This window comes from Malaclemys terrapin, chromosome 3, assembly GCF_027887155.1.
Source record: "Malaclemys terrapin pileata isolate rMalTer1 chromosome 3, rMalTer1.hap1, whole genome shotgun sequence".
In the NCBI taxonomy this organism is placed as follows: Eukaryota; Metazoa; Chordata; order Testudines; family Emydidae; genus Malaclemys; species Malaclemys terrapin.
The window spans coordinates 73,011,963-73,034,923 of record NC_071507.1 but is presented as its reverse complement, the minus strand read 5'-3'; the positions used below and the strand labels follow the sequence as shown (position 1 = coordinate 73,034,923).

General features: G+C 41.0%; 1 protein-coding gene across 3 annotated transcripts in view; it reads right to left on the bottom strand.

Annotated features, from left to right (window-relative positions):
- Nucleotides 1–22,961, bottom strand: part of GREM2 (gremlin 2, DAN family BMP antagonist) — a 50,160-nt gene that overhangs the window by 21,553 nt on the left and 5,646 nt on the right. The window contains exon 2 of one of the 3 annotated variants that reach the window (XM_054022614.1): nt 21,862–21,953. The exons of 1 other annotated variant lie outside the window; for it this stretch is intronic. Coding sequence is in view for 1 of the 2 variants with exons in the window: in XM_054022612.1 (XP_053878587.1) it covers nt 20,066–20,079 (14 nt within the window). In the remaining variant the exon portion in view is untranslated. Of the gene's footprint in view, nt 1–20,065; nt 20,222–21,861; nt 21,954–22,961 lie in introns of those variants that run through there. One more of the 3 variants, XM_054022612.1, reaches the window with a different exon arrangement.

Genomic DNA, 22,961 nt, shown 5'->3' with positions numbered 1-22,961 from the left:
GTGCACTTATGCACTGTAAATCACTTGTCCACATATTGTAGACAACTTGATATCTAACATTTACTGTCAAACAATCTCAGTAAAAAACAAAAACAAAAAAAGAGAAGAACCCATCTCTCACACCTGAGCAACTCAGCATGGAATAACTTGATGCTGCTGGACGGATTTCTGTTTTTCACCCAAGTTATGACCTCGAAGAATGAGAGATTAGACTTCACTCTTCTTGTACTGTCTAACCAAGCCAATTGCAAATGGTCAGTTATAACTGTACATGCTGCAAGATGTATCTCATGCACGTCAATGTCATCACCAAGCTCACAAATTTCATGGCAGATCAGATTAACGTAAATTAAAGTTTGCTTCAAAAAGACTGTTGTTGACTGAATCACGTCTTTGCTTTTTACAACATATAAAGGAAAGATGTGCAGCCTTCAGTTCTAAATGCCAAGATAATCTCGGTTATAGTTGTATATTCTATCCAAAAAAACCCTCCACATTAATGCAATAGAAAAGTTGCATATTATCTAATATTATACAACAGGAGAAACAGTGTATCACCATGTAATAAGATGCCAACTGCCAGATATTCAGGAGAGCTCAGCTTCCATTTAGACAGCAATAGAAGGACCAGAGTTTTAGAAGTGCTGAGCACCCAGCAGCTCCCACTTACGGCTAGACTTTCAGAAGAGCTCAGCACCCAATATGCTGAGATCTGTTGAAAACCTGGCCCTAAATTGTAATGCATGTACAAAAGATGGCAGAGTTAAGATAAAAATCTATTAAAGTCCAGAAGGATCAGGATGATCACCCAGTCTGACCTTCACAATCAAAACCTATGCAACCTTAACGTCATCATTTTCTGACTGTTTAGTTCCTCACTTTGCAACTTTCTGGGTTTCTGTATGGAATTTCCCAGGGTTTTTTTTTTCCCCTTTAAAGAACATTAGCAATGAAATTCCATCATGTGCAACTATTTGCTAGATAGCATTAGAATGTCCTGCACTGTTCAATATGTTCAAGTATTGATACAGAACCTAGACTTCTTCCAGGTACTCCTTCAATTAGGTTGCCCCACAGTCCAGCTTTAAGGTTGTGATGGGCCTGACTTAGTGGTCTGGGGTTGATCCATAGAATCCATGTTTATGTAGATCCACAGCCGCACCTCCCATGCAACTGGTGAATTGCAGAGACGAGCACCAATCTTGTACACATTGTCATTAAGCACATGGATTTTGGTGTTTGTTTTTCCTGAAAGGTAGTGTGGCTAAATAGGATGAGGCCTGGGAATAAAGTATTCTTTCATTCTCTTCTTTCTAGATAATGGCAGAACCAGTTTTGTTCAACTTTTAAAAAGAAAAGAAAACCCCCTCATGTACTGAGAACAATTCTACTAGAATGTGCCTATAAGATAAAAGGCTCAAAGTTATAAGTAGTTGAAAATGTTCCCCTTTGAATGGAAATACTTGTGCAACTTTCCTACAATTGACAGGGTGCTGACCCAGAATAAAAATCTATTCACCCATCTTGGTTATTGGACTTTCTCTCTATTAGGAATAGCAAATCATGTATTTGCACAGCTTGACCTACTTCATGAGGGAAAGTGTTATAGCACTACTCCAACAGCAGACCTGTGGAAGTGTAACAATCTACATAGCCACCACGGTCATTGGTGGACTAACCTAGGACCTTCCGCACCAAAAGCACAAGCCCCGATCACCTGATCTAAAGATGTAACTCCTATAGCCTTTAATAAGCAGCAGGCTCTTCTACTAATGGAGAGTAGCCAACAGAGGGTGATATGATCACACACACACTAAACCAGCGTATTACACACTCCCCTTGTCATTAAACAACCTGACTGAGCAGCTGAAGTCAAGGAGAGGGGGGACCAAAGTCCCATGTAGGGTAGCACTGTGTAATGAACTATGGTTGCATATACATACAAACACGATGGTCAGCAGAAAAGATTGATGTGGGGAACTGTGGCACAAGACGCATAAACTCCTACCACTTGAGCAAAAGGAACAACACTTTAGCGATTAGGGTCCTGATTCGGCACATGTTTACATGCTTTGCTGAATTGGGGCCTAAAAGCTTGTTATGGGTACCACACACTAGAACAGAGGTGGGCAAACTACGGCCCCTGGGCCACGTCCGGCCCGCGGAACCCTCCTGCCCGGCCCCTGAGCTCCTGCCTGTGAGGCTTGCCCCCGGCCCCTCCCCTGCTGTTCCCCTCCCCCGCAACCTCAGCTCACTGTGTCGCTGGCGCAATGCTCTGGGCGGCAAGCTCCTGGAGCAGCACAGCTGCAGAGCCTAGCCTGACCTGGTGCTCTGTGCTGCGCCGTGTGTGGCTGGCTCCAGCTGAGCAGTGTGGCTGTAGCACCGCTCCAGGCAGCGCGGTAAGGGGGCAGGGAGTGGATAGAGGGTAGGGGAGTTTGGGGTGATGTTCAGGGGCTGAGGGTGTGGATAGGGGTCGGGGCAGTCAGAGGGCAGGGAACAGGGGTTGAATGGGGGCAGAGGTCCTGGGGGGTGGGGCAGTCAGACTTCACTGATAGTGATATTTGCACCAACTGAGGCTCTTCTGTCCCCAAGTATCCGTATTGTATGTATATTTTCTGCTCAATTCTCTACCTTCCTCCTTTCTTACCCCTTGCAGTAAAGTTTATTGCTTCTTGGCAGTTCCCATAGTGAGAGCTCATTATGCTTTCCGTAGTGACTCGATATGCTTGCTGGGGAGTCCCTAAAACACATCTCAAAGCCAGCTCTTTGATTAACACATTGCAGCCTGGTAATTCTGAGCTCAGGAGTTATGTTGTCTGAACTAAGAGTGGCTGTCAGGAAACAAAACCTCAAGTCCTGTTAGGCTACCTTTGTGCTGATTTCTTTCACTGAAGGCATAATGCTCCCCATTTGTTTAATGTTTCTCTGTGGGGAAAAAACACCAAGAGACAAGATTCTGGAGAATGCCTTGGGATTTCTAAGATTTCTGTAGGAAGCTATTTGTAACAGACATTTTGTTGATAGTTACTTGCTGGAGAGGGCTGGAAGGAAGAATACTATTTATAAGGAATAGGAAATTTTATTCATTTTCTAAAAATCTATCTATGTACCTTACAAAGTCATCTTCTACATAGTGCTGAGAAGGAGGGTGACTTGGGAGTGATGCTGGATACAGATCTAAAGGGACCTTTCAGGACTGATCTCAAGAAGGAAAAGTATATGCTGCATAAATAGTTAATGTACATAGGTAGATGAAATTATTCTAATGATATTGTACTAAGAGTCTAACGAGGCTACCCACTGTGTTGTTCTGATCAAATGAGCCTCACTCTGTTTTAAGAGTATACAGAAATAGAAACATAGCAGTCCATAGCATGCCAATTTCTAAATGGAACAGAATGGCTGTGTCTGCTGGTATGGAAGTTAAAAATCAAAGGTCAGCTGAGAAAAGGAGGAGTAAGGAAGAAATTTTGGTGGGATCCTTAATATATATATAATCTATCTATCTCAAGAGGAGCGAACAGGACATCAATAAAGCTGATTGACTACTCTGAGTATCTTTCAACCTAACCCCCCCCCCCGCAAAAAAAAAACACCGCATGTATTTGTAAAATATGACCCTGATATTGTAAACTTCAGACCTGAGTCTCAGTTACTCCTTTCCTGCTCTTGAGAAAAGAGAGATAGGAATAATGGTGGGGTGGAAAGCAAGACGGCTTTAAGCTTCCCTTATGTTCTCTGTATTCTAAGGCCATGGAGAAGCCTGCCCAAGCCCCTTCTCTGGAAGTCAGAGCAGCTCCAGATCTCCAGTGAGCCAATGGAAGTAGAGCATAGTCTCAGTATAGTTCATGTGATCCAGTTATGACCTGTCACACTCCCAATCCATCTCGTTTCAGAAGTTGGGTGTAGGACCAGTATAGAACAATTATACCAACTCCATGTCAGCCAGTGAGATCGCCAATGAAGAGGGTATTCTAAAAGATCCGCTTCCATCCACTATAGGGCCATTTACAGTGTCAGAGATACATACCAGGTCCTTAGTGTAACGGAGAATCAGACCCATGGTCAACAGCACTCCAAAACCATACTATATTTAAAGTTCTGGAACCAATAAATAAATAAATGTGTCTTGATCTTAAATGTCAGCAAACACAGATTGTCAGCAGAAAGAAAACAGAAATCGCCACCAACATACATTGGATGGTAGCTGGAGCTTTACCCCACAAATATTAGCAATGCTGCAGTTCCTGGGCTGGAAAGTGCAACATTTAGCAGGACCAAGGAAATACATTTTTTAGATTAAGTTAAATTTTAGGGTTTGTCATCCTAGATGGCAATGCCTTAATTATGACATAAGATACCAAGGGCTGAAGCAGGAATTAAATAAATGAGGCAATATAATTGTATAACTAATGGAGTTTGATTTGTACAAGAAAAAAAAAAAAAAAAAAAGGGGGGGGGGGTGGGCTATAAGTGTAACCTAAACGGCCAACTGTAGATTAGATGGAAAGACGACAAAAGCAAAACATGCTGCTATTTAGTATACACTTCTAAATCAAAGTCACTAATGACTCTGCTACATATTGCAATAGCATATATAATATAGACAGGCTTGATCCAAACCCCAGATCTAGCTCAAAATGATTATTGGCGCCGAGTTTGGAAGCAGAGAGTCAGAAAATTGCATAAACAAAAAATGGTCATGTTGTCCTTATGCTGTCAAAACACCCAAATCTCTCTCTACCTGTAATAGCGGTGGGCAGATTAGCAAATCTCTGGTGTGTAATCATAATGCTAATCATTTTCTCTCTTGCAATAACACAGCATTCTTTTTTGTGAAAATGTATCTGTATTTGTGAAAATGTATCTGATTAAAGAGCAAAATAATTAAATTCTTTGTCTCCCAGAAACAAGCAAATCACTGAGAATCACATTTGAAATTAAACTTCATTTTGAAAGACAAAAAGGCTGAACTGATGTTCTGTTTTGGACTTTCTGCTAATTTGGCTCAGCACTAAATCCCTGACAGTATCAGTCTATTGAATAAAACAATCTCTTCTTATTAATAAAAGTCTTTGGGCCAGAGCCTCAGCTTGTGTAAGTCACTGTAGCGCCATACTCTGCTGATTTACACCATGTGAAGAACCGGCCCTTTATCAATAGCCTAATTACATGGAGTGCAATTTTGATGTGTTTGAGTGCTACACACCATTCTGATCTACGCAATTACAGCTTCGAATGCTATTTCGTAATATTTTTAGCTAAGCAACAGCTAAACCTAGAAAAACTTGCTTCCCTTGTTTGTTTAATGCAAGTGAGAATTTTAAGTAAAAAAGGGAGCTAAATCTGGTGAATACGCGTCCAGATTCTAAAAATAATTATTATTGATACACCACTGTCATTACAAAAAATTAGACAGGGAAACCTTCTGTAGGAACTAAATAAAAGTAATGTTTCAGATGGCAGGGCATGACCCTCAAGTCATAAATATATTAGAGGTGTGTTTCCGTGGTGGTGTGTTTCCGTGGTGGTAGACGAAGCAGCAACTGTGCAGCCGCAAGCACAAATAAGCATTGCTAACAACTATCTACAGAACCACCGGGTGCATATGTCACTTTTGTTTGCACTAAGTGAATGCAGCACAGAGTTCTGCAAATATTCCCTTGGATATTGAAATGAATTCACTTCATCCAGGCCCCTGCCTCTTTTGTGTCGGTTTTCTGCAAACGTTCAAGCATTTTAAGTTTTCTGACGTGAATAGTCTCTGAAAGCAAGCCTTAGAGTTTTGTATGAAAGTACTTAAGGGCTAGATGCTCAGCACAAAATAAAGTCACACAGCGACTAGCTTTACAAGTGTGCCATTTAAGCGGGAACAGACACACAGTGCAATCACTGAATCCTCACCCCACTGAAGTAAAAGGCAAAACTCTCTTGACTTCAGTGGGACCAGGAATATACCCTAAGGGTATATCTGCATAACTCCCTTGAAGTCAATGAATCTAGGTCATCAATTTATACCATACACACTTGAATCTCTCACACACTCATTAAATCAGGGAAGACAAATAATACCATTTGAAATACATGACCAGTTTGTTATAAGTAACCCACACAATCGGAATTGCCAATTGATCACCATAAATTCTCTGTGAGCAAACAGAGCAAAAAAATGTTTGTCAGTGAATAATTTTAAACAATGAACTGGAAGAAAACATGAGCTGCTCACTGACATTCCAGAAGAAAAATAAGCTACATTTTCTTAACCTTGGTACAAATTATTCATTCATTATATGCTTGATATCATATTTCTTCCCTAGTCATTTTGGTTATTGTAAACTAGATATTTTGGATTAGGCAAAAACAGACATAGGTATAATTTCAGAAAACTGGTGGCAGTGGACATAACATTTCAGCAAGAGAGAGAGCCCCAAATCCTCAAAGGAATTTAGGTGCCCAACTCCCACTGATTTCACTGGGAGTTTGGCCCAGATCCTGAAAGGTATTTAGGTGCCTTACATGCTGGATTCATATACACACCAATTGTAAGATACCAAATAAAGCAAGCCTTCGATCCAACTTTATTTTACTATATTCAGGGGTGAAAGTAGGCTGGTACGATGTATTGGTAAGAAACCAGTACCGGCCTGAACTCAGGCAATGTTAAAGCGCTGCCAAGGCTCAGTCTGTTGTCTTTCCATAAGCTAAATTAGTTGGACCTACTCAGGACCTGAATGGGTGACCTCTACAAACAAAAGGGAGCATGAGTAATATGCATGTGTTTTTGTACCAGACTACATCTGTTATTTTGTCTCCTATGCGGTGGCTTAAAAAAAAAAAAAAAAAGGATGATCTGCTCAAAGGTTTGTTAATGCAATGTTACAGATGAGGTTTTAACCACTCGAGGATGAAGAAATTCAGTTACACCCACCATTTTGTGGAATGCAACAGTTATTTTCTGATGATGTGGTGGAGGTGTGGGACCGATGGCAGGGGCGGCAGGTTTGTAGAAATTTTGGGATTGGCCAGAATGCCCAGAGCCTGCCCCCCCAAACTCTGCCCTCCCACCTGCCTAAGGCTCTGGGAGGGAGTTTAGGTGTGGTGAGGAGAGTTGGCAACCCTACTATAACACCATCTACTCAATAGGAGATGAGGGTATTCAGAAATGACCATCTGGTTTCTCCCTGATCATTCCATTCTCCCCTTACTGTAAACACTATTGGATGCCTCACTCTCTCTCACACGTAGATCCTACTGCTTCCTGTTATGCCTTAAACTCTTCCTCTGTACATGTTTGCCTTAAAACATAGGGCCAAATCCTCAGCAGTTTTCAATGGGGGCAATATGGATTTACACCAGCTGAGGATTTGGTGTAGGGTCTTTAATTTATTGATGGGAGAAGCTCAAAGGTTTAGCTTCAGTTTGACTAATAGACAACACTCTTGGGTGCTTATCTTAAGCTTATCCAAACATTTCTGAACACATGCAGTAATTATAGGCATCACAACACTGACGTCCTGTTTTGGACAACTCTTCAGAGGCAATGCGATTTTTCCAGCAAATTGGCTGTACCAGGCAAATCATTTAAGCAAAGCAGAGCTGACCCTAATCTCTCTTGATGCAATACAAGTACAGTATAAATGAAGAATTCAGAGACTGCACTGAAGGTTTGTAATACAGCTAATCTAGGAGTTAAATGGCACATTCATAGCTAGTCACCATATTGTTGTTTCTTATTTTGTGCTGAAACAGAATCATTGATTTACTTTGATTTGTGAAGAGCCCTAAATTAGCTGGGAGATCTCACCTGGAAAGGCTCATCAGCTCTGAACTACAATTAAGGACTTTCTGACTGCCAGTGCCAGCCACCATTACCCGAGGAGGTTGAAGGTGGGAGAATAGCTAGCTAGCTGTACTTTGGATCCAATTATATCTTCATACAGCTCTAAGGATTTTATCACCTTTAGTTCCAGGATGTAACTGAAACTATGCCTCTAATCTATGTATCTAAACTATGCCTTATAGTGATGTTCCCAAATTGCACCTTTCCCTTGCAGCTGAAATGTCTCAATAAGTATATCCTGGGACACAGAGCAATTAAGAAGCATTTTGCTGTACTTTTAATCAGCCCTTTCTCCCTTTCTCTTCTACCTCTAGTGTTATCCTCCCACAGCCTAAGCAAGGAACAAAGACCGAGAACAAAGAAAAGATCAATTAAAGCTTCTTGCACTAATTACATGACTCGGTGTTTCTAAATGCCAGTATTTTACAGTAATAAAAGCAAGACCCCAACAGATGCATCTGGGCCAATGCAAATTCTATATTTAATACAATTGAAAGTCACTTTCCCTTCCCATATTTGCGTCAGTGTTCTTCTGTAGCATGTTGCAAAATCTGCTCTTAAGGTTAAAACACTGCAAAAGTTCCTCACCCACATCATCTTTCCAGCAAAGATTGCCAGTTAAATATGGATCTTGCCCTAACAATGACAATGTGCCTACCAAATTGCTACTCTTTGGGGCCTCAGCCTGTTTCTAAAGTCAGTGAGAGTTTTGCCATTCATTTTTGTGAGAGCAGGATTGCACTTTTGGGGTACGGTATTATTTTTAGTATTCGTACCTTTTAAAAATCAATTTTAAATCCAAAACAGGGATGATTAACTAATTTTCTCAAAATTCCAACATATTTGAATGGTCCCATTTCAAAGGAGCAAATAAAGCCCATATTTTGTTTTTAATTAACGGATATTATGAATTGGCCTGTGTGTGTGGCACTGACAATGGCCTACACTAATCCTGGGGGTTTAATATGTGATATTAGATGGTGGTTGGAGGTGTGTTTCTAGGGGACTAGTGTCTATAGTACCTCAGAAAGAACTCATCACTACTACAATGGGAATTGTTGGCAGTCTCAGCTAGGAATTGAATAGGAAATGGTTATTAATGACCTTCTCACACCTCAGGGATGCAGCTTCTCTCCCCTCAAATACAGGTGGTTTGAAGTAAAAGCTTGCAAGGCTCCTTCCCATGCTGCACCTGAAGTTTCATTAACAAATATACAGCTGTTATACCAAGAGAGACACCTGCCTTCATCATCAGTGACAGCCAACACCCAGGGAGCCACCAGTAAAGCAGGATTTAGCAAGGGGTGGAGACAGTTTGTCACTACGTGGCCAGTGTTACATTTTTTTTTATTGCTGTTGTGTTCATGTTCTTATGACTGGACATTGGTAGTTACCTAGATTTTAGAGACTGCCCTGCACAAGGGGAAAGATGGGGCATTGTGAATGGGCAAATAGGAAGTGACACACACCTCTGATCACCAAATGAGGATACAGATTCAGCAAGTCTTAAAGTCAGGTTTTGCTCTGAAAAGGGACTTTAAAACTATCAGCATGGAGTCCCATATTCATTTGCTCTCAATGTCAAACCTGCTCAATTTACTGTGACTTTTCTGTTGCTGGCCCTGCAAACTTATCCGGAGATTGGAAAGCCAAGCTAGATTCCTTCTGGTTCACATGTCACCAAAACCAGAGATTTTTATAGTTGGAACTAATTTAAAGTTCTCCTGGGGATACATTTAACATCATAGAATCCTGCTCACTCACTCTTAGCTGCATTGCAAAGCACAACTCTACCACAACTATAGATATTCTCAGTCAAGTAAGCAAATGCCAAACTAATTCTAAATACACATGGGGAGAAGAAGAAGATGCCATTTTCACACAGTTAAAATGCAGTTATACACTGAAAACTTAAGAAAAGCACTTAAGCACATGCTGAACTATGATAAACTTGATGTCAATGGGGCTTAAACATGAGCTTAAAGTTCAGCATGTGCTTAGTTGAATAGAGATACTTTCCTGAATTGGTATCTAAATGGGGGAAATCTCATTATAGTCCTTTTTTTAGAAGCAGATTTCAGAACTAAATACATAAGGACTGATTCTGCTTTAAACCCATGTAAATAAAGAATAAGTCCATTGAAACCAGTGTGAAACAAGTGCAAGGAGAAGGGAGAACAGAATCAGACTCTCAGTATAGTTTGCAAAAATGCAGGTTGTAAGTTTTTGCCTCTTAATAAAAATCATTATACTTGCACATATCTGCTTATCTGCCTCTGGTCTCTTCAGTTCCTTGATCAGTAACAGGATTAGCCTACCACAGTTCTTAGCTGTAGCTTGATTTCTATATTTGGGAGGACCAGGGGCCGAATACTATTAATAACATAGGTCTAACTTCTGGATTTACCACTTGTTAGTGGTACTTAAAATCAGAAATAAGTTTATTTTTTGTTTTAACTTCATTATTTGCCATGTTTACCAGCTATCACTTAAAAAACAAAAACAAAAAAAATTCTTGAACAAACAGAACCAAGCACTTTTATGTAACTAAATCATGTATCCCTGGTTTTAGAGCTAGATAAATATGCAATGCACACATCAAACAAATCCAGCGCTAAAGCCTGTCCCCTTTGCCCATCTGCCTAAGCACATTCCACTCACATTTAACCTTCCCCGTTCACTCTGTTGCTCACCCGGACTTGACAGTCAATGCTGTACACTGCACAGAGGCTTGGGAAGCAGCTCAGATCTCATGTTCCCTGCACAGTCTGTTGTCTGTGTTTCTGGGGCAAGTTGCTTATTTTCTAGTCTACTACAATTGTAATGGCTCCAAGACGGAGCTCTGCTGTGCGAGTCGGGAGCTGCTCTCACCTTACACAGAAAATGACCTGAACCCACAGAGCTCTTAGCATTGCTGCCTGCTCCCCTTCCCCCAAACATACTTCTGTGTCCCCTAGAAGACTATGGTTATCACTTGGCCAGCATTTGACTGGCCTGGCTGGTTTTTTTTTTTTTAAATTAATGGATTTGCCAGAAAAATAATGTAGTTTGCCATGTTTATTTTTTACGTGGGTCTAAAGATTTGCATTATTTTCATAATGCACTGGGATAGCGAATGGTAAGAGTTTGTGTTCAGTTAAAGATGCGGTAGTGTTTCCACTTCCACAGTTTAAAGCAACAACAGATCAAAACTGCTGAAAATACTGCAGCTGGCTGCCTACCAACACGCAAGAGCACCGCATACGTGTGGGGGAGAAGGTTTGAGCCACACGAGAGCGAGAAGAGGTGCGATTGATCTTATCTGTGTGTGTTCTCTCTCTAGATACTATAAGTGGCTATTGGGGTGGGGTGTGTGTGTGTTGCGGAGTTGCCCTGTGGTTCTGGTTGCTGCAATCTTGCCTTGTGGTGGTGGGGGGGGGGGGAATGCTTTTTTTTTTTTTTTTTTGCATTTCAAAGTTGGTAACACTATAGGGGGCTGGGGCGGCGAGCAGCTACACCAGGCACTCTGTGCATCCATATCAGTTTTCCCACCTGGACTGGGCTGTGAGGCCTCAGGAACTTCTCTCCTGCCCTCCCCTTATGCAGCCCACAAAGGGGAACCGACCGGGACACACAGAGCACCTGGCATCCCCACTCGCTCCCCCCCACACGCAATGTTCCTCCATGGGGAGAAAGCAGGGCCAAATAGAAGGGAGAAATCTGGTTGTCCCTGCCCTCGTCAACCCTGTGACATCCAGTTTGGGGAGGCAACCCCCCCCACAATCTCTGCCCATGCTACCACTCCCCACCAGCAGCCTCTGCTAGTACATAAGTAAGGGGTTCACTTACTCATCATAAAAAAGCAAGCCTTGTTTGACCTGAAATTACTCCATGAGCTAATACGAGTCCCTTTGGGGAGCAGAGATGCATTTTTCCCAGGGATGATGGAAATACTGAATGGGATGGAGCTCCAACAGTTATGTGGTTTCGCCACAATTGAAATTTTCCACAGGAACATTTTTCAATTTTCTTTTGGGAAAAATCTTTAAAAAGTATTTCATTTTGGGAACCCAACAAGCAGCCTCCTGGGATTGGTAAATCAGGTACCCCATGCCCCCATCTCCTTTGTGAGCGGGGCTCCTCAGATGGATTACACCACCGAGGATACAGAACAGCCTCTCCTCTGGCTGAACCATTGTGACTCACCATGGGAGTTTCATTATCACTGTGCATCCTGGGAGATGTGGTCCAGCCCAGGAATTAAGGCTATACCGGACGGGGATGAGGTACACAAACGGCAACTCCCATGATGCACTGTGGCAGCTCTGGTAGATGCAGTTCAATGTTGAACTGACCCAAAATGAAATACTTCAATTTGGGAATGTCACGGCAGGCCAACGGCAGAGAGGAGGCATGGCTAGACTACTGTGTGCTCTGCCAATTCCTTGCTTCCCAGAACCTGTACACAGCCAAGGCAAGCAGTATCAGAGTGGCTCTAACTTACAACTGTGGCTAAACTGACCCTGGCTTCTCCTGAATATGGGGAAAGCAAAGATGGTGTAAACTACTTTTATCTGCTCTGTCCTATGTTCACCACAGGAAGTTAACAACTGAGAATCAGAGCCTCTATTTTTATCTATAAAGGGACATTTTTTTTTAAAACAGAGATTGAAACACAGTCATCCCCTACTAGTTCAAATACTATGAAAATGAATATAAGTGTAATGGTCCAAAAGATATTTCATCTACTATACTTAAAAGCTTTCTAAACAACACAGAGCTATAATATAGAAGTGTCAGAAACATGTTAATTTCACTCTTTGATGTCCTTTCTTCTACAAAAGAACTTCTGTTATTTCTTGCGCCTCAAGAGGACCAAAAAATTAACAACATATTTCACAGCTATAAACATTTAGACTGGCACGAATGTGGGTATAATATGGAAATTTGTATGTCCTTACACCGTACTGTAAATACACAATATCCTGTCTACAGTATGTACAGTACATATGGGTAAAATTCAAAGAAATATTGTATGGCTTTTTCTGAAATACAGAATGTAAAGAGAAAACATTTCAAATACAAATCTTAAATAAGCCATGGCAAAATGCAAGAATACAATATAAGGACATTCATTTGGGGGAGGGGAGGTAGTGACAAACCACATCATCCGAGCTCTCATGATAATCTCTCAACACTGGGCTAAATTCAGCCTCTTGTCAGAATTTTGTTCATGTCTCTGAGATAGAACATGGGTCCAGAGCTACAGTTGTGAGTATGAAGAAACAAGCACCCAAGCTCAAGCTCTGCTGCAAAAGGCCAGTGGGGAACTGAAAGACTTTTCTCTCTCTCACACAAACATTTCATGTATAATAAGGGAGCTAAATTAGAGACGCTTCCCAAAGAATTGTGGTTGGGATTTTCAAAGCAGGCTGTGAATGTATTTTCCATCACAATTAACAGGAGGTATGAGATACTGTGTTACTTACACTGGCTGTTGGCCGTCTTGTCAATTTCATGGCTCCATGCTGGAGCCAGGAAATTGAGAAGAAAGCTAGACAGCTAGAGCCCCGCTACCCCTGGTTCCCCACTCCCAGCCGAGCTGCTGCCTGGAGGCTCCCCACTCAGGGAATCCTGGGCTGCTGCCCCTCCTCCTCCTCCCTTCCCCTCCTCCCCCAAGCTAGAAGCATGGAGGTGAGAAGCCAGGAAACTGCCCGCCTTCCCCCCCCAGTTGAGAACCAGGGGAGGGTGGGGAAGCTGGACTACCGGCAGTGAGCGGTGCAGAGCTGACAGCCTGGGCTCTCAGTTCCCCACACTGCCCCTCTTCATTCAATGGAAGTGCTCCTGGTGAGAGCATGCACCACTGAAAGAAGGAGGGTAGCATGCACATAGGTCTATTTAGGGCTGTATTGCAGACATGCCCTAAGTCACTTAGATGGCTATGTCCCATTTTCAAAAGTGACTTAAGCACTCAGGAACCTATGTCTCACTGAAAGACGCTTTTGAAAATAGGACTGCGCCATTCGAGTCACTTAGGCTTTGCAGCACTGGGTGGAGAAACACAAATACCTTCAAAAAATCTGAGCCTAACTGACTTGCCCAAGGTCACACAAGAAGCCTCTGGCAGAGCAGGTAACTGAATCTGAGGTTAGCACCCTGACCATTCATTCAGTCACTGTTCCTTCTCAGATCACTAGCTCACCTCAAAAATCTGTGCAGGACAGCAAGCTGGGGGAAAGGGGGGAGGAGAGAAAGGGGAAGAAGGCTCCTTATGCACTGCCCAGTCTCATGCATCCCCTCAGAGACCAGACATAAAATTGAGCCTTTACACGTTGCTCAGAGGATACGCTAGCATCAAAATGCATCTGTCTGGAATATCCAGGATTCTGTGTCCTCACAAAAGCAATAAGGCTCCTTTGGTTAAGTTATCCACGTATGGAGCCTTTATTAGAAGTTAGACACACACATGTAAGGCAGGGCTCATAGACACATTTTAAGTAAACGAGGTAAGCCGATAGGGGAAGGTGACCCAGACTGAGCGGCGATGTTGCAGTGATTCTTTGATGGTGAGATTTTGCTACTTGATTCTCTAATGCAACGTGGTTCTAATCCTATAAACAAAAACAATAACAGGAATGTGACAGGGAAAGTAGCCAAAGATCCAAGCCATTAGCAGGTATCAGAAAGTACCCCTGTAACAGGAGCTAGTGAAAGCTACATATGTACAGCCAGCCTCTTTGCAGCTATTCTCCAACACAAATAGTTGCAGTCTGAAAAGCAGATATAAAAAAAAAAAAAAAAAAGTCTGCCTAACATTCCTTTTATTTCAGCTGGCCATCCCTAACTGTGACTCAGTATCAGGGAAATAGTTGTTTAAATCCTCTCGTGATGTGCAGAGTCTCTGTCTCAACACAGCAGGAGGACGAAGGTTACTAAATGGTGACAAAGCTAAATCATCCCTAAGGGATAAAGTTACTTATTCACTATTGACTCATCTGCCAAGAACTAAACACACAATTAATACTTCCAAAGCTTACTCCATTTGAAATCTATTACCAGCTAAAACTGAGTTAGTTTTCTTTCCCCACACTAAGCAAGCACGCCCTCTCAGTAATGGATCCCACTTCATTTTCTCATCAAATGTATCTTAATAAAGAAGTGGTGAGCTAATGGCAGGTGGTGGGTATGCCTCCTCTCCCTTCCTCCTCCTCCCCACCCTCCACAGGGAAGCTGGCATATCTTTAGATGTGGTTCAATCTATATATCCACTCGAGCTAGACATCTTGAAATAAAGAAGTGCGTGGCAGCTAGCAGATATTTCCTAGGAAATGTATTCAGCTAGGATAATGACCTCTCTCTGAATCAAGAGATCAGTGAATGAGTGACTGGGGTAGTTTTATTTCATTTTAAAATGCTAAAGGGACAATCTCAGATTAAAATCATATTGGTATATAAATGCATTATCTTACTAATAACCTCTTAGAATGTTAAGAACTGTAAAAGATCAAGTTTGTTTTCACATTGGTTTACTTTTTGCATTTTTATTTATTTTCATTTGTCTAAAAACGCAAGGCTTAGTTAGATTTTATTCTCAACTAATTTTCTGGCTCTCAGGCACTGATTGGATAGTTTGAGTTGCAAATACTGCAAGAGAATGTCATTAACTTAAAAAAAGCCATCTGAATTTATAAAAAAAATTGAAACAGTTCTGCTGATACTGATTTTTGTAAATGACAGTTTCACACAACCTAAATTTTTGGACAAATGTGCGTCCCTTTAATTTTCCTAACCTACTCTTAAATAAACATTCTTTGAGATTTCCAGAAAGAACATAGCATGACTAGTCTGAAGTGTATCCATAGAATGCCTTTTCTGCTCCATGCAAATAAAGATGAAAGTGCATTTATCTTACTATAAATAAGGTGACTCTCAAAGAATGAAGTTCAGAAGTGCTAATTTCAGCTCTTTATACCACCTCTACTTATGATGCCTTTCATTGGGCAATTTCATGTCTCAAAATATCTATGCTGGTCTCAAGCAAATGTGGGGTTAGATTTCAATCTCACACCAGTATAAATCTGCAATAAATCCATGTAAACTGATGGAATTTTTCCAGATTTAAACCAGCGCAATTCCTATTAAAATCTGAGCTTTTACATAGATGTTATGGGAGGAATATGGTTTAGATTTTGAAATTTATCGGTTTGTACACAACATGGTCAGTTGGGAGCTTCCTTTTATTTCCCTATTTTGTGGAATAGTGAAGTATGAATGTCCTGCAATTAAGTATCTGAAAGATGAAACACTATACAATAGTTCATTAAAAACCAATTACTTTTATTCCCAGTTTATGTACTAATGTTATATCATCACCAAAACCACAACAGAGAACTGGATATTGGAACTACTTACCTTAGTGCGCGCGTGCACACACACACACACACACACACACACACACAAAATGCATCATATAGGCGACTACTGAGGACAAACTACAATGGAAGACTTGGACTGCATCTGATCAGAAACAGCTTAATAATGGAGAAGAGCAGATCAGTACATAGTGGATGGAATTTTCTACTGTGCTTAGATCCATCATAAGCCACATACATAACTTAAATCACATTTAAGTCTTCAAGACAGTGCATAAATGGGTTTTAAGGGATCCATAGACATTATTCTGGCCCTCTGAATAGGGATGAAATTTATTCGGTATGTGGAGCAACCTGGCAAATTTGCATGAATATTCATACCTCTACACTTTTTAGTAAAAAAAATGTTTTGATTTACATCTACCTATCAGGTTGTGGCTACCTATTTGTATGTTCTATGTACCCCAGTGAAGCGATTAACAAGTAGATGATAATATGGACTGTCTTTTTTTTTTTTTTAAATGACTAAATGACATATTAAATAGTTACAGGGGACCAGAATGTTTGTTCTTTGGAAGTTTCAGAGTAGCATCCATGTTAGTCTGTATCCGCAAAAAGAACAGGAGTACTTGTGGCACCTTAAAGACTAACAAATTTATTTGAGCATAAGCTTTCGTGGGCTAACCCCCACTTCATCGGATGGAATGGAATACACAGAAAGAAGATATTTATACATACAGAGAACATGAAAAGGTGGGAGTAGCCATACCAACTGTAAGAGGCCAATCAACTGAGATGAGCTATCATCAGCAGGAGAGAGAAAAAACCTTTGAAGTGATAATCGAGATGACCCATAGAAGGTGTGAGGATATTTTAACATGGGGAAATAGATTCAATTAGTGTAATGACCCAACCATTCCCAGTCTCTGTTCAAACCTAAGTTAATTGTATCTAATTTGCATATTAATTCAAGTTCAGCAATCTCTCTTTGGAGTCTGTTTTTGAAGTTTTTTTGTTGCAAAATTGCCACCTTCAAGTCTGTCACTGAGTGGTTAGAGAGGTTGAAGTGTTCTCCCACTGGTTTTTGAATGTTATGATTCCTGTTGTCAGATTTGTGTCCATTTATTCTTTTGCGTAGAGACTGTCCAGTTTGGCCAATGTATATGGCGGAGGGGCATTGCTGGCACATATCATGTTGGTAGATGCGCAATTGAATGAGCCCCTGATGGCATGGCTGATGTGATTAGGTCCTATGATGGGGTCACTTGAATAGATACGTGGACAGAGCTGGCATCGGGCTTTGTGGCAAGGATAGGTTCCTGGGTTAATGTTTATGTTGTATGGTGTGCGGTTGCTGGTGAGTATTTGCTTCAGGTTGGGGGGCTGTCTGTAAGCGAGGACTGGTCTGTCTCCCAAGATCTGGGAGAGTGAGAGTTCTTTGGAGGGCAACTAATTAAGTTATATTAAAAAAAATTACAGATCACAGAATTAACCTGTTTTGTTGTTCAGAAAATCTGGTCAAGCTAATCTTTGATTTGTCCCTTCTCAAACTACTCTTACCTAATAGCTTCCATGCCTAGGCCACTGAACCTCTGTTGCTGTTCTTCATAGTAACTCCGCTCATCAATAATGTGGTTTTCAGAGATATAGTAGTAGTTTGCACTTTTCAAGAGTGTCTTCTGTGTGACGGTCTCAGAGTGCTTTGCAAACATTAATAAATTTAGCCTCACAAAGTCTCTGGAAGATAGGATATGATCCCCATTTTACCGATGAAGAAACTAATCATGAAGAAGATAAATAACTTTCCCAAGGTCACACAAAAAGTCTATAGTAGAGTAAGGAATAAAGCCAGAGACTTTCAGCCCTCTGTCTTAACCACAAACAATCTTTCTGAGGTTCAGATTCCACACTGCTACAGGGAAGTGTGCTTGCACATCTTGATACAGGACTGGAGCCTTAGATAACAAGGAAAATATCGTCATTGCTCATTCTTAAAATGTTTAAGACTTGGTATAAATCTTTGCTCTAGCTATCTCTTCGCTGTTAACAACTTTGCGGCTAACTGATACATCTGGTACATCAGACAAGCAGTGCTAACTCCAGTGCTACCCACGTACCTCACTATGCAACATTAGCATAGAACACAATTGCACAGGAACGGTAGATGTACACCTAAAAGCCCAAATGGTTTAGTAAAAACTGAAGGTTCATATCACAGAGGTAACTGAAAGTGGATATGAGGATGACTACTATTAACCACTAGATGCCTTATAATCTCAGCCTGATATGCCACATGCTAGCAATTCACATCCAGTTTTTTGGTCCACCTTTTGCGAACATTACTTGTAATTCTGGGTCCCTCAATTTTTGGTGCCCATCTTGAAACACTTGACACGTGGGTGCTCAGCACTTCCTGTAAAAATTCACTTCTTTAGAATCATAGAATATCAGGGTTGGACAGGACCTCAGGAGGTCATCTAGTCCAACCCCCTGCTCAAAGCAGGACCAATTCCCAACTAAATCATCCCAGCCAGGGCTTTGTCAAGCCTGACCTTAAAAACCTCTAAGGAAGGAGATTCCACTATCTCCCTAGGTAACCCATTCCAGTGCTTCACCATCCTCCTAGTGAAAAAGATTTTCCTAATATCCAACCTAAACCTCCCCCACTGCAACTTGAGGCCATTACTCCTTGTTCTGTCATCTGCTACCACTGAGAACAGTCTAGATCCATCCTCTTTGGAACCCCCTTTCAGGTAATTGAAAGCAGCTATCAAATCCCCCCTCATTCTTCTCTTCTGCAGAAGAAACAGTCCCAGTTCCCTCAGTCATGTACTCCAGCCCCCTAATCATTTTTGTTGCCCTCCGCTGGACTCTTTCCAATTTTTCAACATCCTTCTTGTAGTGTGGGGTCCAAAACTGGACACAGTACTCCAGATGAGGCCTCACCAATGTCGAATAGAGGGGAATGATCACGTCCCTCGATCTGCTGGCAATGCCCCTACTTATACAGCCCAAAATGCCATTAGCCTTCTTGGCAACAAGGGCACACTTTAAAGTGTCTTCCTGTGTGTACCTAAAAATTGAAGAAACTAAAACCATTTGTCACTTTTGTGTAGGCTTTTTCTGCCAATAGCGGCATGGGAAATGCTGGGGTTAATACACTTGGAGATTTTGAAGATGCCTGAATTCCATTATTAAAAAAAAAAAAAAAAAGATTGGACTAACATCTCAAGTGCCTTATGTCTTACCCATTCAGCAACAGTAACAGCTTTTGTCAACCATGTCCGACTGCTAAACATGTAGTTATGAGTAAATAAAGCCAGAGGCTCCAATTTTGTTCAAATGGAGGAGCAGAACTGGCAACTCGCCGGAGCCTTGGGTTGCAATTTGCACATAATGGAGCAGATTGCAGCCATTCCTATATTTAATCTGAAAATGCAGCCATATGGAAAAGTTCAAATATGCAGCACTCCATCATAATCAAAGAAACCTGTGGCTGCCTATATTTTTAATCTGCAGGTGGAGCTGCACAAGCCAGATTTTCTAAAGTGCTCAGGCTCCCTCATCTCCTGTTTATGTTCTCACATTAGATATACAGATTTTCAAACATGCACAGCACCCAACAGTCCCCATTCAGAACATCAGGTGCTGAGCACTAGAAAATATGGTCCTACAAGTCCCAGAAAACATTTGTCTTCATCTGAGCAATCTCACTAATAAATCAAAGCGAGTCCTCCAATCTCCATTAGCAGCCTCTCTGATGGCCCAGAATTCTACAAAGCTACAGTGTGTCACCATTCATTTTGACAACCATTGTGACAAGAAAGCCTAGATCAGAGTCAGAGTGAATCAATAGCCCAAACCTCCCCTTTACCTGGGGAAGATCATCTCTGGTCAAAGATTCTGCATATCTCCAGAGTCTATTTCAGGTGAGCATGGAACTCAGTCTAGATCAGGTAATTCTTCTCCTTAGTACAAGTGACATATTCAGACTGAGGAAGGTCTCTTCAGGCCTGGTTCTCCAAGGAAGAGCTTTGATTTCCATGCAATTTGCTGCATGTGGAATTTTCAGAATAGAGCTTTAAAAAAAACAAACAAACAAACAAAAAAAAAAACACCCAACAACAACAAAACCACACACACACACCAGTTTCCTGTCTGCTATACATGGACATTAAGGAGACTATGGCACTTTCCATAAGAGTAGGGATTTGTCCATCACCAAAAAGATCTCCCCTCTCCTGACTTCTCCCACCATTACGTAGTGCATACACTGTGAACCAGTAGTCTGGCTGGCTGCTGCTTTGCTAGACAATCACCTTTCCATGGGCAGAAGCAGCACATCAGGGCGAAGATTCCTGTGGGTATTAATGCCTTCACCCTACAGTCATTCTACTGTCCTTACAATAGTGCTTACTACTTGGGAAGGCCCATTGACAACTTGGGTACTTAGCAATAAACTTGGTAATACACAAGTGTTTACTGAATTTGTGAAGTACATGGGCATTGTGGGGGAAAAACATGAAAAAGCCCTACATAGCAGTAATAATAATTTTATATTTAAGTCATCTTATTTCTGGATTCCCCATCACCACTGATTTGTATGTAGGAAGTTATGTGCGATATGTCTGAGGAATTTTACCTAATCACATTTTACTGAGTCTCAAAGTTATGCCCATTTATACATGCAAACATTTGAGGACTTAACACCGTGCATTTGAGAATAGAAAAGAAGTCCTATGGCCTTATCTTCTTTTTAGAATTCACTCTCTATTTCATATATTGGCCGTTGTACAAAAACAATCATTAATAACTACAAGGCTGGACAGCCATTGCTTCCCAACAGAACAGCCTGCCAATACTCTGTGGATATGGATATGGAGATAGATTGCTGTTCCTGCTTCCTCCAGGAAATCTTTTCCAAGGACCTACACCCTAGTCTAGCTTACTCAGATTCTGAAAATTGTTGTTTATGACTGTGGCTACAATCCTTGACCCAAGCAGCACTGCCAGGAATTAAACCACAGTCTATAGAGAGCAACAAGATCCATAAACTGGAGTTTTCTAGCATGGTTAGTCTACTATATGAGAGTGCTAATTCTAAGACACATGAGAGAGCTATGCCAGGATAATACTTCAGATGCTGCAAATCACGTTTATATTGTTAAACCTTTTAAAGTCTGGCATAGTTTTAAATGGATAGTATATCGGTTAGGAGGATAAAGTCCGAACTGCTAAATAAATAAAATGATGAATTTCCTAATACAGCTGGGCAGAGTGTCCCTGCAAGTATAATGTATGTATATCAATTTCCTACTGAGCTAGCCCTGACTTTCAAATTTCCTTTAATCCTCTTCTAGTAAACACAGTGCAGCTCTCTGGCAAACAACTGTAACATTCTGCCTGCAATATCATACTTGTCTGAAACAAAACCATGAGCACAGCATGTGGCTTGACTTGGAATGGCACAATACACGGTTTTCCAAAGAAACTTACTTAATTTTTAGACAATACTACATTTTAAACTGAAAGAACCCGAGACACTTCTTACAAAGGGCAGAGTGGTCGTTTTCGGTAAGTACTCCAAATGGTGTTAATATATACAATGCTTTTAAAGGCAACTATAGAAACACTGAAATTGTCAACATTTTCTAGCTTGAAGCGCTATACCTGGATTAAAGGATAATAATTGGCACCTGGTCAAAATTCCATATCCAATCATACATAGCAGCCTGTGGCAAAGTGTTTTGCTCAATGTTGTCCTATAAAGAAGAAACACAAGGAGAAGAGGATATTTTTAAATGCAGGAAGCTAAGAGGGATTTATTATGGTCCAATTTGTATTTAAAAATCTCTCATCGTTTAGAATGAATTTCTGATAGACAAAGGTGGAATTTATCTTGGAATTTTAAACAATGGCCTAAATTCATATCTGGTATCATTTCATTTAAAAAAGTAAGGTGAATTTGGACTATAATGTCCATGATCTGAAGCTATTCTTCTGCCTTTGACTTTTCAATCTCAGATGAAGGGTTGCAATTTGTTCAACTGTCTAAGTGATCTGGCAAGAAGACCGAGTCATTTCAGAATAGAGAAGGTTTAGACAAAAACACTGCGACTTACCAGCATTTTCACTGGTCTCCCTGCTATTTTTGACTAAAATGAGTTTTCTTTCGTAATCTATGTATATGACATCTAAAGTCTTTGGTTACAGATAAGCTTGTGATGTCATAAATCCTTCATTATGACTTCACTGAAGGATCAATTTAGAGTGACGGATGGAAATGTCCTATCTGAGTCTACATATGTTATTTATAAAGTGCCTATAACTTTGCAAGTGTCATTATTTGAAGAATAAATGATCCAAACTTGCTCCCATTGAAATCTACGCCAAAACTTCCCTGGTCATCAGTAGTGAACCATCAGGCCCAAAGTGTCAATTCTCTCCCTGGTGTAAGCCCCACTAACTGCAATAGGCTTTCACCAGGGATACATTTAGTCTAAATCTGAATGATAACTTCCCAATAAAAATCATGTGGCTGATTAATGGATCTACCCAATAATGTGTAATATTTGAAGATATTTTATTATATTTTCACTTGACACACCTCCTTGTTCCTAGGACCAGCATTCTGACCTGATGCCCAGCTGCTGGTGCCCAGTACATTAATAGATCAGAAAGTGGCACAAAGGAGGTGGGTCATATAAGAAGCGCATGTCTGGACTGAAGGCATCGGTCAGCAGAAAGTTGGGTTGGTACGTATTTTGTAT